This window comes from Grammomys surdaster, unplaced genomic scaffold, assembly GCF_004785775.1.
Source record: "Grammomys surdaster isolate TR1022 unplaced genomic scaffold, NIH_TR_1.0 126051, whole genome shotgun sequence".
In the NCBI taxonomy this organism is placed as follows: Eukaryota; Metazoa; Chordata; class Mammalia; order Rodentia; family Muridae; genus Grammomys; species Grammomys surdaster.
Window position 1 is genome coordinate 1715281 of NW_021620862.1, and position 12340 is coordinate 1727620.

Sequence of the window (12340 nt, forward strand, 5' to 3'; positions counted from 1 at the left end):
ATATATATATATACTAAATAAGTAAAATCTTTAAAAAATTAAGCTTTAAACTTAAAAAAAGAATCTTAAGAAAGGCTGGAGACATGGCTTCCTTGAGAACACTTACTTCCTGCTCTTTCAAAAGACGTGAGTTCAGTTCCCAGCCACCCAGTATTCACATTGGGTAACTCATAGCTTCCTGTAACTAACTGACTCTACATCCTTTCTAGTCTCTGGACCGCTCGCTGCACTCATAGACATAAATACATAATTAAAAATGAAATAATCCTTTTCTTCAAAAAGAAAATGTTTAACATAAATTTAAAAGAAACTTTGTTGTAGTTGTGTATGCTTTTAATCCTAGCACTCAGAAAGCAGAGTTGAGCCAGCATGGTGTACATAGTGAGTTATAGGACAGTCAAAGCTACACAGAGAAACCCTGTCAAAAGAAAACTAGATAGATACACAGACAGATAGATAGCCTGTCTCAAAAAAATTAGATAGATAGATAGATAGGTAAATAGATAGATAATAGATAGACAGACAGACGGATGGATGGATGGATGGATAGATAGATGGCAGGCGGATAGATGGATAGATTGATTGATTTAAAGGTGCCATTGAGATAGCTCATCAAATATGTTCGCTGCCCGGCCTACTGATCTAAGGGTCCCCGGGCCCATGTGATGAGAGGAAAGAATCAACTCCTGTAAGTTACCTTTGACCTCACACACGTCCCATGGCAGGGACGTCATATGAATGTTAGAAGTATGCCAGTAGATTTAGATTTGTGGAAAGTTCGTCATTATGGGGCTGTGGATCTGGCTGAGAACAGTTCTGTGAGGATGAGGGCCCAAGTGTGAATCCCCAACATCTACTAATAAATTCAGGTGTGGCTGCCTGACCTATAACCCCAGTGTTGGGAGATGGAGGGAGGCAGACTTGAGAGCCTGGTTCAAACACCCGTCTCTTTGCCTTCCAAGTGGTGGGATTAAAGTTGTGTACCACCATGCCCATCTTAAGTTGATTTCCTTTTGTGTTTTTCTTTGGAGACAGAATCTCACAGTATAGCTCTGGCTGCCCTTGAACTCACTATGTAGACTAACTTCAACTCACAGAGATCCTCCTACCTCTACATTCACACTGAGTTGCTGGCAGCTTTTACCAGATTCTGCTTTGGCATTTATTGGTACAGATGTCAGCACAGTGGGAAAGGTAAAGTCCAAATATTATGAAAGTAATTTGATCTTACAAAGCTCCTGAGAGGGACTCAAGTCTTGAGGGCCCAGGGACCTTATATAGCTGATGTTAGAAGAAATCAGTCACAGTGGTATTCTTAAAGATCTATTGGGAAAAATAACTAAGTGGCTCTTGATTTTCTTTGAGAGGAAACCAAATGTTACCATGTTATTTTCATAGTAGGATTTTTAGTGTGTGTAGAGGACAAGTCCAGCAGAAGGGCATTTGATTTTATATATATAGTGTGTATATATATCTCAATTGTTAGCCTTGCTCTATTTATGTTCATCCATAGCCAACTTGAAGGAGATTATTGAAATGCACACTTTTAATCCAGCTCTTGGGAGGCAGTAGCAGAAGAATCTGAGTTTAAAGCTTACCGGATACATAGCTAGTTCCAAGTCAGTCTGTCTTTATATATATATATATCTGTATGTGTGCTCTGTGTCTGTGTGTGTGTTAGTTATAGTAATTGACTAGGACCTACATGAAGGTGGTTTTGAAAGCCAGAAGAGACTCAAAGAAGAAAAGTTTAAACTATACTGGAAGAACTCAGAATAAAGCCTTGAATGTGCTCCATAGAAGCTGACGTAGACTACACAGTAAAGGGCTTATGTGCCCTGTTTTTTATTTCCATTTGGGTTATTGCTTCTCTAATAGTACCTGAACCAAATTTACTTTATGTTTTTGCAGAGATTCTGAAAAGCTTCCTTCTTGTAAGAAGCCCCTGTCTCCAGTCAAGGACAATATCCAGCTCACTCCAGAGACAGAAGATGAGATCTTTAACAAGCCTGAGTGTGTACGTGCTCAGAGAGCAATATTTCCCTAAGTGCAGGCTGCTGCGTACAGGATAAATCTTATCAACTGGAGAGATGTATTATTCTCAATGCCATTTTTTAAATGGAATACATTTTGTTTATTAACTTTGTGACTTTCTTTTGCTCAGCTTTTTATATTTTCATAGAAAGCTAAATAGAAGAATAAATCTGTCTTTGACATTTCTGCGAAGTTGAAATGGTAATTGGGCAAATCTCCTGGCATCCGTAGCAATCTAAAGGACTCTGTACCATGTAGTGTAACATCTAGTCTATTGTAACTAGAAAGCCACAGATGTCTGCAGCCACTTACACCCAAGAATGGATGACTCAGCAGCTTTCAGTCCCCCCAGCTGCCTTTCCTGTCTGTCCTTTCAGGGTAAGTTGAAAATAATGGTGCTGCGATTGGAAGGCAGTAGGAGGAGCTGTCTGCTTACGATGGTGATGGTTAACATGCTTAGGTCTCAAAGCTGCCACCTGGTTTTCTCAGTGTACCTCTGAAGTGTGGCCCAAAAGTTCCTTAGCATTTACTTAACCCTGTGCAAGATGCTGAAGCTGTAGAGCCTCTGATCAGTATATTCTGCAAAAATTCAGACAGGTTTTGAAAGGACCAATCTGATAAAACGAGAGGGGGAGACATAATGAAAGCGTCTAAGACACAAAGGAGAGACCAAGACTTGGAATCTTTAAAAAGGAGTGGGGGAGGGGCAAACACAGTCCAATGAACTTGGGAACTCCTGATCTGAAGCTCAGATCTGAGACCCCATGAACAATCACCACGCAGGTCAGACAGACACCATCTACAGGTATTCATCTCTGAAACGTGAGGAAACCAGTAAAATGTGCTATACAGCATGGAAGAGGACCATAGGCAAGAATGAGGAGTCCCAGTCAAGGAAGGGCGGGTTCTCTATCAACAGTAGCCAAGCAGATAATGGCTTCTGTCAGTGGAGAGACAGGCAAGTTTCTGTTGTATTAGAGTGGACAGAAGAGGGTAGACATGGGTAAGACCAGGAGTTACTGGCTGGACTATACTTCCAATGTGAGGATACCCAACCCTCATCCATCTTTCTTCATCCCAGGTGTCACTTGCAGTTTTGCCTTGGGTTTTGTTCATTTTCTCTCTCCCTTTCTCCATGGGAAGCTATAACCACTTATAAAGATGGAAAGAGAGTAGCCAAAATCAGTCCTTGGCACCTCTTAGGGTGCTTGTGACCACATGCACGCAGCACCTAAGTCTTTCAAAAATAACTATATTGTCGTGAATTAAAAGAATTATCTCCATATATTCCGAGCCTGGTGGTGCACGCATTTAATCCCAGCAAACAGGAAGTAGAAGCAGGTGGATCTGAGTTGAACCAGCCTGGTCTACAAAGTGAGTTTCAGACAACCAGAGCTAAACAGAGAAACCTTGTCTCCAAATCCCAGTAATAATAATAATGTTTCATCTTGCCCTGTATAAACCAAACAGAGAGGTACACACCTGTAATCCTCGCCTGGGAGGGAGAGGCAGGAGTATTAGGTCAAGATCATTTTTTAGCTGCATGCTGAGTTTAAAGCCAGTTTTTGAGATCCCACCTATTGCGGGAGAATATGCATGACCAAAGAAGAGAAAGGCCTTCGGGGAGGTGTCTTTGCTGGGATTCACTAATAAGGTTCTCTCATCAACTCCACACATCGGAGAAACCATGTCTCGAACCTCCCCCCCCCCCCAAAAAAAAAAAAAGTTTATTTTTATGAGTACACTGTCGCTGACTTCAGACACACCAGAAGAGGGCCCTGGATCCCATTACAGATGGTTGTGAGCCACCATGTGGTTGCTGAGACTTGAACTCAGGACCTCTGGAAGAACAGTTAGAGATTTTCTTTGTGTTGCTTTTTCTGTAAATTTTTGGGTAGTTTGTAGATAACAAATGACCTGTTACAATAGCAAAAGGTGGAACATGCTTCCTTGAAAGGTGTTCAAGTTTTGTCAAAGATCAAACACTGGACTTTTGAGACGTCTCTGCAGGTACTGACTCCTGCCACCAAGGCATTCTGGAAATGCACAGGCAGAGGAGAGTGAGTCCTGCAAGTTGCACTCTGACCTCCATCCATGCACCATGGCATACATGTGCATGCACATACCCGAAAAAGAACTAAATGGAAGAAAAAAAAATCAGATAGCTAATTAGAAAAGCCCATAGATCTCCAGGCTCCAAGGCACTGTCTCATACATCTAATCTATTATAGATGTGGCCAGACTAGACAGCTACAGGTTTGGGTCTACCCCAGGACACACCCTGAACCCCCTTTCCAGGGTGATGGACGAGGATAAGAACAGCAGAGAAGGATTGCCCAGCCCCCAGAGTACATGGTCTCCATATACTCTAAGAGAGTATATGGTTAAAGAAGATTCTTTGCCGTCTGCATGCTGCTTCCTTATGTGACTTCAGGCTAGTTAATTTACTATCTGAGCCTCAACTTTAAAAACTGTAAACTAGCTTGTTAGGTGGTGTCTTAGGGTTACTGTTGCTATGATGAAATACCACAACCAAAAAGCAAGTTGGCGGAGGAAAGGATTTATCTGGCTTACACTTCCACATTATAGTTTATCACTGAAAGAAGTCAGGACAGGAATTCAAACTGGGCAGGAATTAGTGCAGAGGCCATTGAGGGGTGTTGCTTACTGGCTTGCTTCCCCTGGCCTGATTAGCCTTATTGATGTCTTATAGAACTTGGCCACCAGCCTAGGGATGTCACCACCTACAATGAGCGGGTTCCTCCCTCATCAATCACTAGTTAAAAAAAAAAATCTTACATCTTATGAAGGCATTTTTTTCAATTATGGTTCCCTCTTTTCAAATAACTTTAGCATGTGTCAAGTTTGCATGAGACCAGCCAGCACATCTGACCCCTTGTCAGCGGGATACACACACCTCACTTAAGACATAGCTCTTGAGCCGGGCGGTGGTGGCGCACGCCTTTAATCCCAGCACTTGGGAGGCAGAGGCAGGTGGATTTCTGAGTTTGAGGCCAGCCTGATCTACAGAGTGAGTTCCAGGATAGCCAGAGCTACACAGAGAAACCCTGTCTCTAAAAAAACAAAAAAGAAAGAAGAAAGAAAGAAAGAAAGAAAGAAAGAAAGAAAGAAAGAAAGAAACGTTGTCTAGAAATACCAGCCCTACCTCTACCCCCACCCTGACCACACCAAAAAAAAAAAAAAAAAAAATATCCTGGGCACGGTTACATTGCACTAACTAGCTCCCACACAAAGAATCAAAGACATCCCTATACTCTACCCTCGTGCAGAGTCCAGTGCCCTGAACATCTCTCCCACCCAGAACTTCCATGGGATGGGTGCAAGGGCAGCACTGAGTTCTTGCCAATATTTGATGGATTTTATTTCTAATTTGTTTATGCATGTGTGCATGTGTGTGGATATGTGTTTATGCATGTGTGTTTATGCATGTGTGCATGTGTGTGGGTATGTGCGTGAGAGCCTTGAGAAGCTATGGATTTCTTGGAGATAGAGTTATTGGTGGTTGTGAGCTTCCTGCCGTGGGTGCTAGGAACTGAACACAGGTGGTCTGCAAGAACAGTAAACATCCTAACAGCTGAGCCATCTCTCCAGCCCCGCTCTTTCCGTTCTTGCCACTTACTTCTCCCCATGCCTAGTTCCCATCAGCCTTTCTGCTTGTATTTCAGGGGAACATAGTGTGTTCAAAGCAGTGTGAAGACCTGAGACATGGGCTGTGGCCCAGGTGAGAAATGCTATGGGTGGCAAAGGTGAGACATCAGAGATGCTTTGGAGTCCTGAAGGGTGGGTGGCAGGGGCAGGAGATTCTCAATGCTAGAAAGACTGAGATACTCACACTGCTGGAGAATCACTGGGCTGTACTTGTAGAGATAGCTCTGAACCACTAAATGCCTGAAGATCCAAAGATGGACCTGGGAATGGCCAAGAAACCACCTTCCCTCTGGCTGGAGCCTAAGATATGGAGGTTTAAAAGCTACAAGCTAACTAAGGACAGGATGGAAAACTAGCATCTGTGCTAATACTTGACATCTGCGTTACTTTAGGCCATCTGCTTACCTTTACACACAGGCATGTTAATCACAAGTGACTATATAACTATATAAAAACCAGTTGTTCCAAACCCATTTTATCCCCTTTAAGGCTGAAGTCACACAGAATCCTTGTCCTAACTCAGCAGTTACCTTGGATCACAGGAACACCAAGGTCTGGCAGGCTACGGCAAGCTGCCCAGAGAGGAAGAAGTGATCTAAAATGCGCAGGCTATACTCTACTTTTGAGAACTGTTCAGATTGTCCCCTCAGGCAATGACAGCCATTCAGAAGGGAAGCAACTTGTCAGCTGCAAGACCTTCCCTTTTGCTTGTTTGTTTTGAGGCCAAGTCTTTTGCATTCTAATCTGCCCGCTAAGTTTCTGAGGATAACCTTGAACTTCTGATCCTTCTACCTCCATCTCCTGAGAGCTAGTGTGACAAGCATGTTGCATCATGCCTGGTTTCTGTGCTGCTGGGGACCAAACCTAGGCCTCCTGCATGTTAGACAAGCATTCCACCTACTAACTGAGCTAACAATTCACAACAGTATCTCATAGAGACTTCGTAGGACGTGAACAAAGACAGTGAAGGAGGGGCCACCCTGGGACTGGGACTAGTTATACACAGTCCTGCTCCAAATCTCAGTTATTTTATTTAAACATAAAGCTAGGCAGGGAGAAAGGGAATGTAAGGACATTCGGTAGCCAAGTACTTCCCAGCAATATTTGAGACCCATGAGTCTTCCTCCAAGACAAACTGCAGATTCCTTCAAGACAATGGCAGATAATGCAGTTTTCATGCAGACTGTAGGAGCTTCCCTTGCCCGGCACCAGCCTGTAGCCAGAAAGTGGAAAGAGACATAATACATCTGAAGTCATGAGAAGAGAATAAAAAAGCTCCCTGGAATGAGACACTCACTTAACTATTTGAGAAGCCTTCCTTCAGCACAGGGGCCTGTGGATTCTCACTGCTCATCTGCACTTACGGAGCAACCTGTTTCTTTCCTTCATCTCCTCCTTCGAAGATACCTGTCTCCCTTCCCAGACACTCATTCCTGCTTTCTCTCTGGACCCACGTTGATCTTCATCTGGACTTGCAGGCGAGCTACCACATCTAACAGTTTCTAAGCACCACTGTGTCTGGTTGAACACTGCCTGATTGTCCACACTGCACTCTAAGGTAGCTTCTGCTTCATGCATTCCCTAACACAGAAGCTGAGCATCAAGTTCTTGTTTTTGTTTTGTTTGTTTTTGGAGACATGGTTTTTCTGTGTAGCCCTGGAACTCACTCTGTAGACCAGGCTGGTCTTGAACTCAGAAATCCACCTGTCTCTGCCTCCCAAGTGCTGGGATTAAAGGTGTGCGCCACTACTGCCCAGCGAGCATCAAGTTCTTAAGTAAACTGTTAATGAAACAAAATTAGCATCACAGGCTCTCTGGATCCAAAAACTGTATCACATCAGGAGGTGCTAAAGATTGCGTATTTGTATTAGAACAGAGATTGCAGACAGGAAGACAAATTTCATGTTCTTCTCATTTCTCCTACCCCCAAACTTCACATGTCTAGCAGGTATCTTGACAGTTCAATTCTTTTTTTTTAATGTTTTATTTTATGTGTATTGTTATTTTGCCTGTATGTGTGTCTGTGTGAGGGTGTCAGATCTCCTGGAACTAGAGTTATAGACAATCATGAGCTGCCATTATAGGTGCTGGGAATTGAACGCAGGTCCTCTGGAAGAGCAGCCAGTGCTCTTAACTGATGAGCCATCTCTCCAGCCTCAAGTTTAACTCCTAATCCTTGTTGTGACCCACTGGCCTTTCACTGTCTCCTCACAGTCCTTTCTTCCCAGCAGGCATTGCAATCAACCTCCTGACCATATCTTACTTGGAACGTCTCCCTGGTTTCGTCTTGCTTGGTTGGCCACACATATAGTGACTGTGGTTGGAGAGACGGACACTTCCTCTCAGAAGCCAGTTGCGTCTGTCTCTAGCTCCTCTGGTGTCTTCACTCCCAAGTGACTGGTGACTGTCACACACGGTGTTTCCTCTCTCATCTGTATTGTTGGCCAAGTTCTGCTTCCTGGTCTCCTGAGGTTAAGCTTAGTGGCATTGCAAGAGGACTGTCAGAGGAGTAGTGAGAACAGAGATGGTGTACAATGGGCTTAAGATAGAGGAATTGGGACACAGTGAGTAGATAATTTGTGACAGAAATCTTTGGCAACAGGACCCAGGGAATTAGTGAGGGGCTGTGATCTTCCTTAGCACCAATAACTGAGAGGGAGGGAGGGAGGGAGGGAGGGAGGGAGGGAGAGAGAGAGAGAGAGAGGGAGAGAGAGAGAGAGAGAGAGAGAGAGAGAGAGCGCAAGCAAACCTTTCCCTGGGTCATTCATTGTCCAGTCCATGGAGGTCTCATTGGCTTCTCTCAGCCTCAGGATGTGGGGAAGAGAAGGCAGGTTTTTGGGGTGGGGGGTCCTACAGAAATGAGAAGGGGTTTCTTCTCCCAAGAGCAGCAGTCCAGCCCCATTTACTCCTCCACTGAAGGAGGGCTAAACTGTCTGTCTCTCTGATCATTTTGTTCTCTCTCCTGATAAACTGTCCTCAAAAGACCCAAGCTTAGTCAGGAGTGCTGCGATTGTTGTTAGTTTTACTGGAGGGTCGGTCAGTATGAATGGGTGAGATCCTCATCACTGAGTTTTCTTTATGTAATCACATAGGTCAGGGACTGTGATATTGAAAACATAGGGAAAGGAAGGCAGTCTCTGTGGACATCCTGCCCATCTCTGAGAGCACAAGGGTTTCAAATGCCTTTGCAGCTGCTATTGCTAAATTCACAGCAAACGGCTGGTCCACGGTGGTTTTAAGCCTTGTTTATAGCCAGGCTTGCTCTGGAATATTGACTGACTGGAGAAGTGGTTCTATAATTAACTTAAAGGGGAGATTCTTTTTATTTATTACTTCAGAGATATTTTCAGGAGGTCATAAGGGTAAATAGAATTGAGAATTCTTGACTCTCCCCTGCACTCTTATTAATTAATTCATTAATTTTGAGGTCCACTCTCAACATACAGCCCAGGCTGGCCTTAAATTCGCCGTCTTCCCACCTCAGTCTCTGAAGTCTGGGATTACAGTGTTGACTGACGTTTTAGTCCATGGCTGAGCTGATCGTAAAAAATGTACATCTCCAGACTACTTTTGTTTCGTGAACTGAATGAGAATATTTCCCATGAATGCCTGTTATATTATTGTGTGATAGAGGATGCCAAGTGTATTGTGAAAGCAGTCTGATTTTGTAGGTCAGAGAAGGCTTCCTAGAGGAGATGCCTCCATGGGGAAAGGTCCTTGCTTCCCAGCTGATGCCCTGAGTTCAATCTCTGGAAAATAACTAACTTGAAAGATGTCTCTGACCTCCACATAACAATACATGGATGCTCCCTCCACTATAAATATGTTTTAAAAACCTGATTTTAAAAGGGAGTAGAGGCCGGACAGTTGTGGTGCACGCCTTTAATCCCAGCACTGGGGAGGCAGAGGCAGGCAGATTTCCGAGTTCAAGGCCAGCCTGGTCTACAGAGTGAGTTCCAGGACAGCCAGGGCTACACAGAGAAACCCTGTCTCGAAAAACTTAAATAAATAAATAAATAAATAAATAAATAAATAGATAAATAATAAATAAAAGGGAGTAGAGAGCAATGTAAGTGGTGGGAGTATGACTCACTGACAAACTAAAATCAAGTCATGTGGAGAGACAGGAGGGGAGAGTCTGGAAAGCAGGTGGATCTTAGAGTTGGGTTGGTATGACTGGGATTCTTATTGAGTTTATATTTTGAGATATGGCCACTTAGAATCCAGGCTGGCCTTGAACTCCTGATCCTTCTGCTTCTACCTTCCAAGTGCTAAGATTACAGGTGTGTGTGTCTTTTTATTTTTCTTTTCTTTTTTTTTCTTTCTTTCTTTTTTTTTTTTTTTTTTTTTTGGTTTTTCGAGACAGGGTTTCTCTGTATAGCCCTGGCTGTCCTGGAACTCACTCTGTAGACCAGGCTGGCCTTGAACTCAGAAATCTGCCTGCCTCTGCTTCCCAAGTGCTGGGATTAAAGGCGTGCACCACCACCGCCTTGCTTTGTTTTTCATTTCTGAGACAGTATTGCTGTACCTGGATAGTCTGGTACTCACTATGTAGCTAAAGCTGGTAATAATCCTAGGGTCACAGGCATGTGTCAATACACCTGGACTTTTCTTTTCCTTTTAAGGCAGGGTCTCAGTATGTACTCCAGGTTGTCCTGGTACTGTGTAGTTTAGACAGATGTCAAATTCGACATTCAGTAGGTGTGGTGATATACATCTTTAATGCTATCACCTGGGAGGCAGTGGCAAGCGAAGGTCAGGCAGGAGTTCAGGTTATCTCTACAGTCAAACTCTACCTTAAATATACATAAATAAACAAATTCAAGATCTTGCCTCTATATCTTGAATGTTAGAATTACATGCATGTGCCATTATACCCAGCTTAGACTTTTTCTAAAGATGATGTTAATGCATAAAGTGTTTTAAGGTTATAAATCTTTTAAGGTGTGCCTTGAAAACTTTCCAGGGGAAAAACAAGATAAGCAGTGTTTCCCTTTTCAGAGACTGGCTCGGGATGCTATAGGTCAGCTGGTAGCCCAATAGGGGGTTGCGATAAGGTAAGGAGGGGAGTAGAGGGAAGGTCCATTTCCAAATGTGTGAAACTTTGACTCTGGTGGGAGTGAGGAGCTCCAGGATGTCTCCTGCCCTCTTCCTGTGCCAGCGCTGCAACGAGCCCCTGAAACTCTTACAGCAGCAAGGAGCGCCCTTGGAAGTCCAGCACCATGCCAAGCCCCCCACAAAGATGCCAGTTGCTGGGGAGTCCCAGGTCAGGACCTCCAGCAGACCCTACTCTGTCTGTGGCAGGATGCCCCAGGGAAGTGTCTGCTGCACCTTTACTCTGCTTGGTGAGTCTTCCTCCATGAGAACTTTGAACAGTATCCAAAATACTACCTTAGAGACCTTCGAAATTCTCTCTGACCAAAAGGTGGTGGACCACCCTCTGTGTGTGGACTGCACTGACAATCTCCTGATGCAGCTAGATGACCAGCTCTCTCGAGTTGCATCTGACAACCAGAACTACGGAAGTTTCCTTGAGAGAGAGTTGCTGCTGAGTGAGGAAGAGATGGAGGCGTTACGTGTGGAGCTTCGTGCTGAACTGTCCAGTCTGGAGCAGGAGGAAGCAAGGCTGACTCAGGAGCTAGAGAATCTAGATGACCACCATGCAAGGGTAGTCACCGAACTCAGAGCAGCTCAGGCTGAGAGCAAGGAGCTGTGTCAACAGAATGAACAGCACAGGGCCGACTATTCTGCTTTGAAGATGGAACAGCTGGAGCTGATGGACCAACTGAGCAGTGTGGAGAACCAGCTGGAGTATGCCCTGAATCACTTGTACCACTTAAGAGAAACCAACATCTTCAACATCACATTTACCATTTCAGATGAGGGTCCCTTGGGCGTTATCAACAATTTCAGGATGGGCTGCCTCCCCGGGGTACCGGTGGAATGGACAGAGATCAGTGCTGCCTGGGGACAGACAGTCTTACTGCTCTTCAGCTTGTCCAAGATAGCTGGGCTGCAATTTCAGAGGTATCAACTGGTTCCCTTTGGGGACCACTCCTATCTCAAGTCCTTGACTGGTGACGAGGTGCTGCCTTTGTTCTCTGATGGGAGCCACAGCGTCTTCTTGGATAACAAGTTTGACTGTGGGATGAAGGCCTTCCTGGACTGTCTGCAGCAGTTTGTGGAGGAGATTGAGAAGGATGAGAGATGCCCCTGCTTGCCCTATAGAATCCATGTGAAGGAAGGAGTGATGGAGGATGCCTGGGACAGTGGGGAGTGCTATTCCATCAGGACCCATCTGAACACGGAGGAGGAGTGGTCGAGGGCTCTGAAGTTCATGCTCACTGATCTAAAGTTGATCCTTCCTTGGGCTTCCTTAAGGTACTGTTAGAATTAACGTAATTTCTTTCTCTTTTTTTTCTTCTTTCTTTCTTTCTTTCTTTCTTTCTTTCTTTCTTTCTTTCTTTCTTTCTTTTTTTTTTTCGAGACAGGGTTTCTCTGTGTAGCCCTGGCTGTCCTGAAACTCACTCTGTAGACCAGGCTGGACTCGAACTCAGAAATCTGCCTGCCTCTGCCTCCCAAGTGCTGGGACTAAAGGCATGCACCGCCACCACCACCACCCAGCTACGTATTTTCG

At 44.4% G+C, this 12340-nt stretch overlaps 2 protein-coding genes across 2 annotated transcripts in view; both read left to right on the forward strand.

Moving 5' to 3' along the window:
- Exo1 (exonuclease 1) overlaps nucleotides 1–2100 on the forward strand; it is a 23153-nt gene extending 21053 nt beyond the window's left edge. Inside the window, exon 13 of the mRNA XM_028755278.1 lies at nucleotides 1912–2100. Coding sequence (XP_028611111.1) covers nucleotides 1912–2047 — 136 coding nt within the window. The 3' untranslated portion in view covers nucleotides 2048–2100. The remainder of the gene's footprint in view (nucleotides 1–1911) is intronic.
- An 8737-nt stretch (nucleotides 2101–10837) lies between these two features.
- Becn2 (beclin 2) lies at nucleotides 10838–12094 on the forward strand. Its single transcript, XM_028755217.1, has one exon. It carries the CDS (start codon nucleotides 10838–10840, stop codon nucleotides 12092–12094), a length of 1257 nt encoding a protein of 418 aa, XP_028611050.1.
- Nucleotides 12095–12340: the final 246 nt, after the last annotated feature.

Bases quoted from the DNA above. Each gene is read 5' to 3' on its own strand.
- Becn2 (XM_028755217.1), top strand. From the start codon at position 10,838: ATGTCTCCTGCCCTCTTCCTGTGCCAGCGCTGCAACGAGCCCCTGAAA.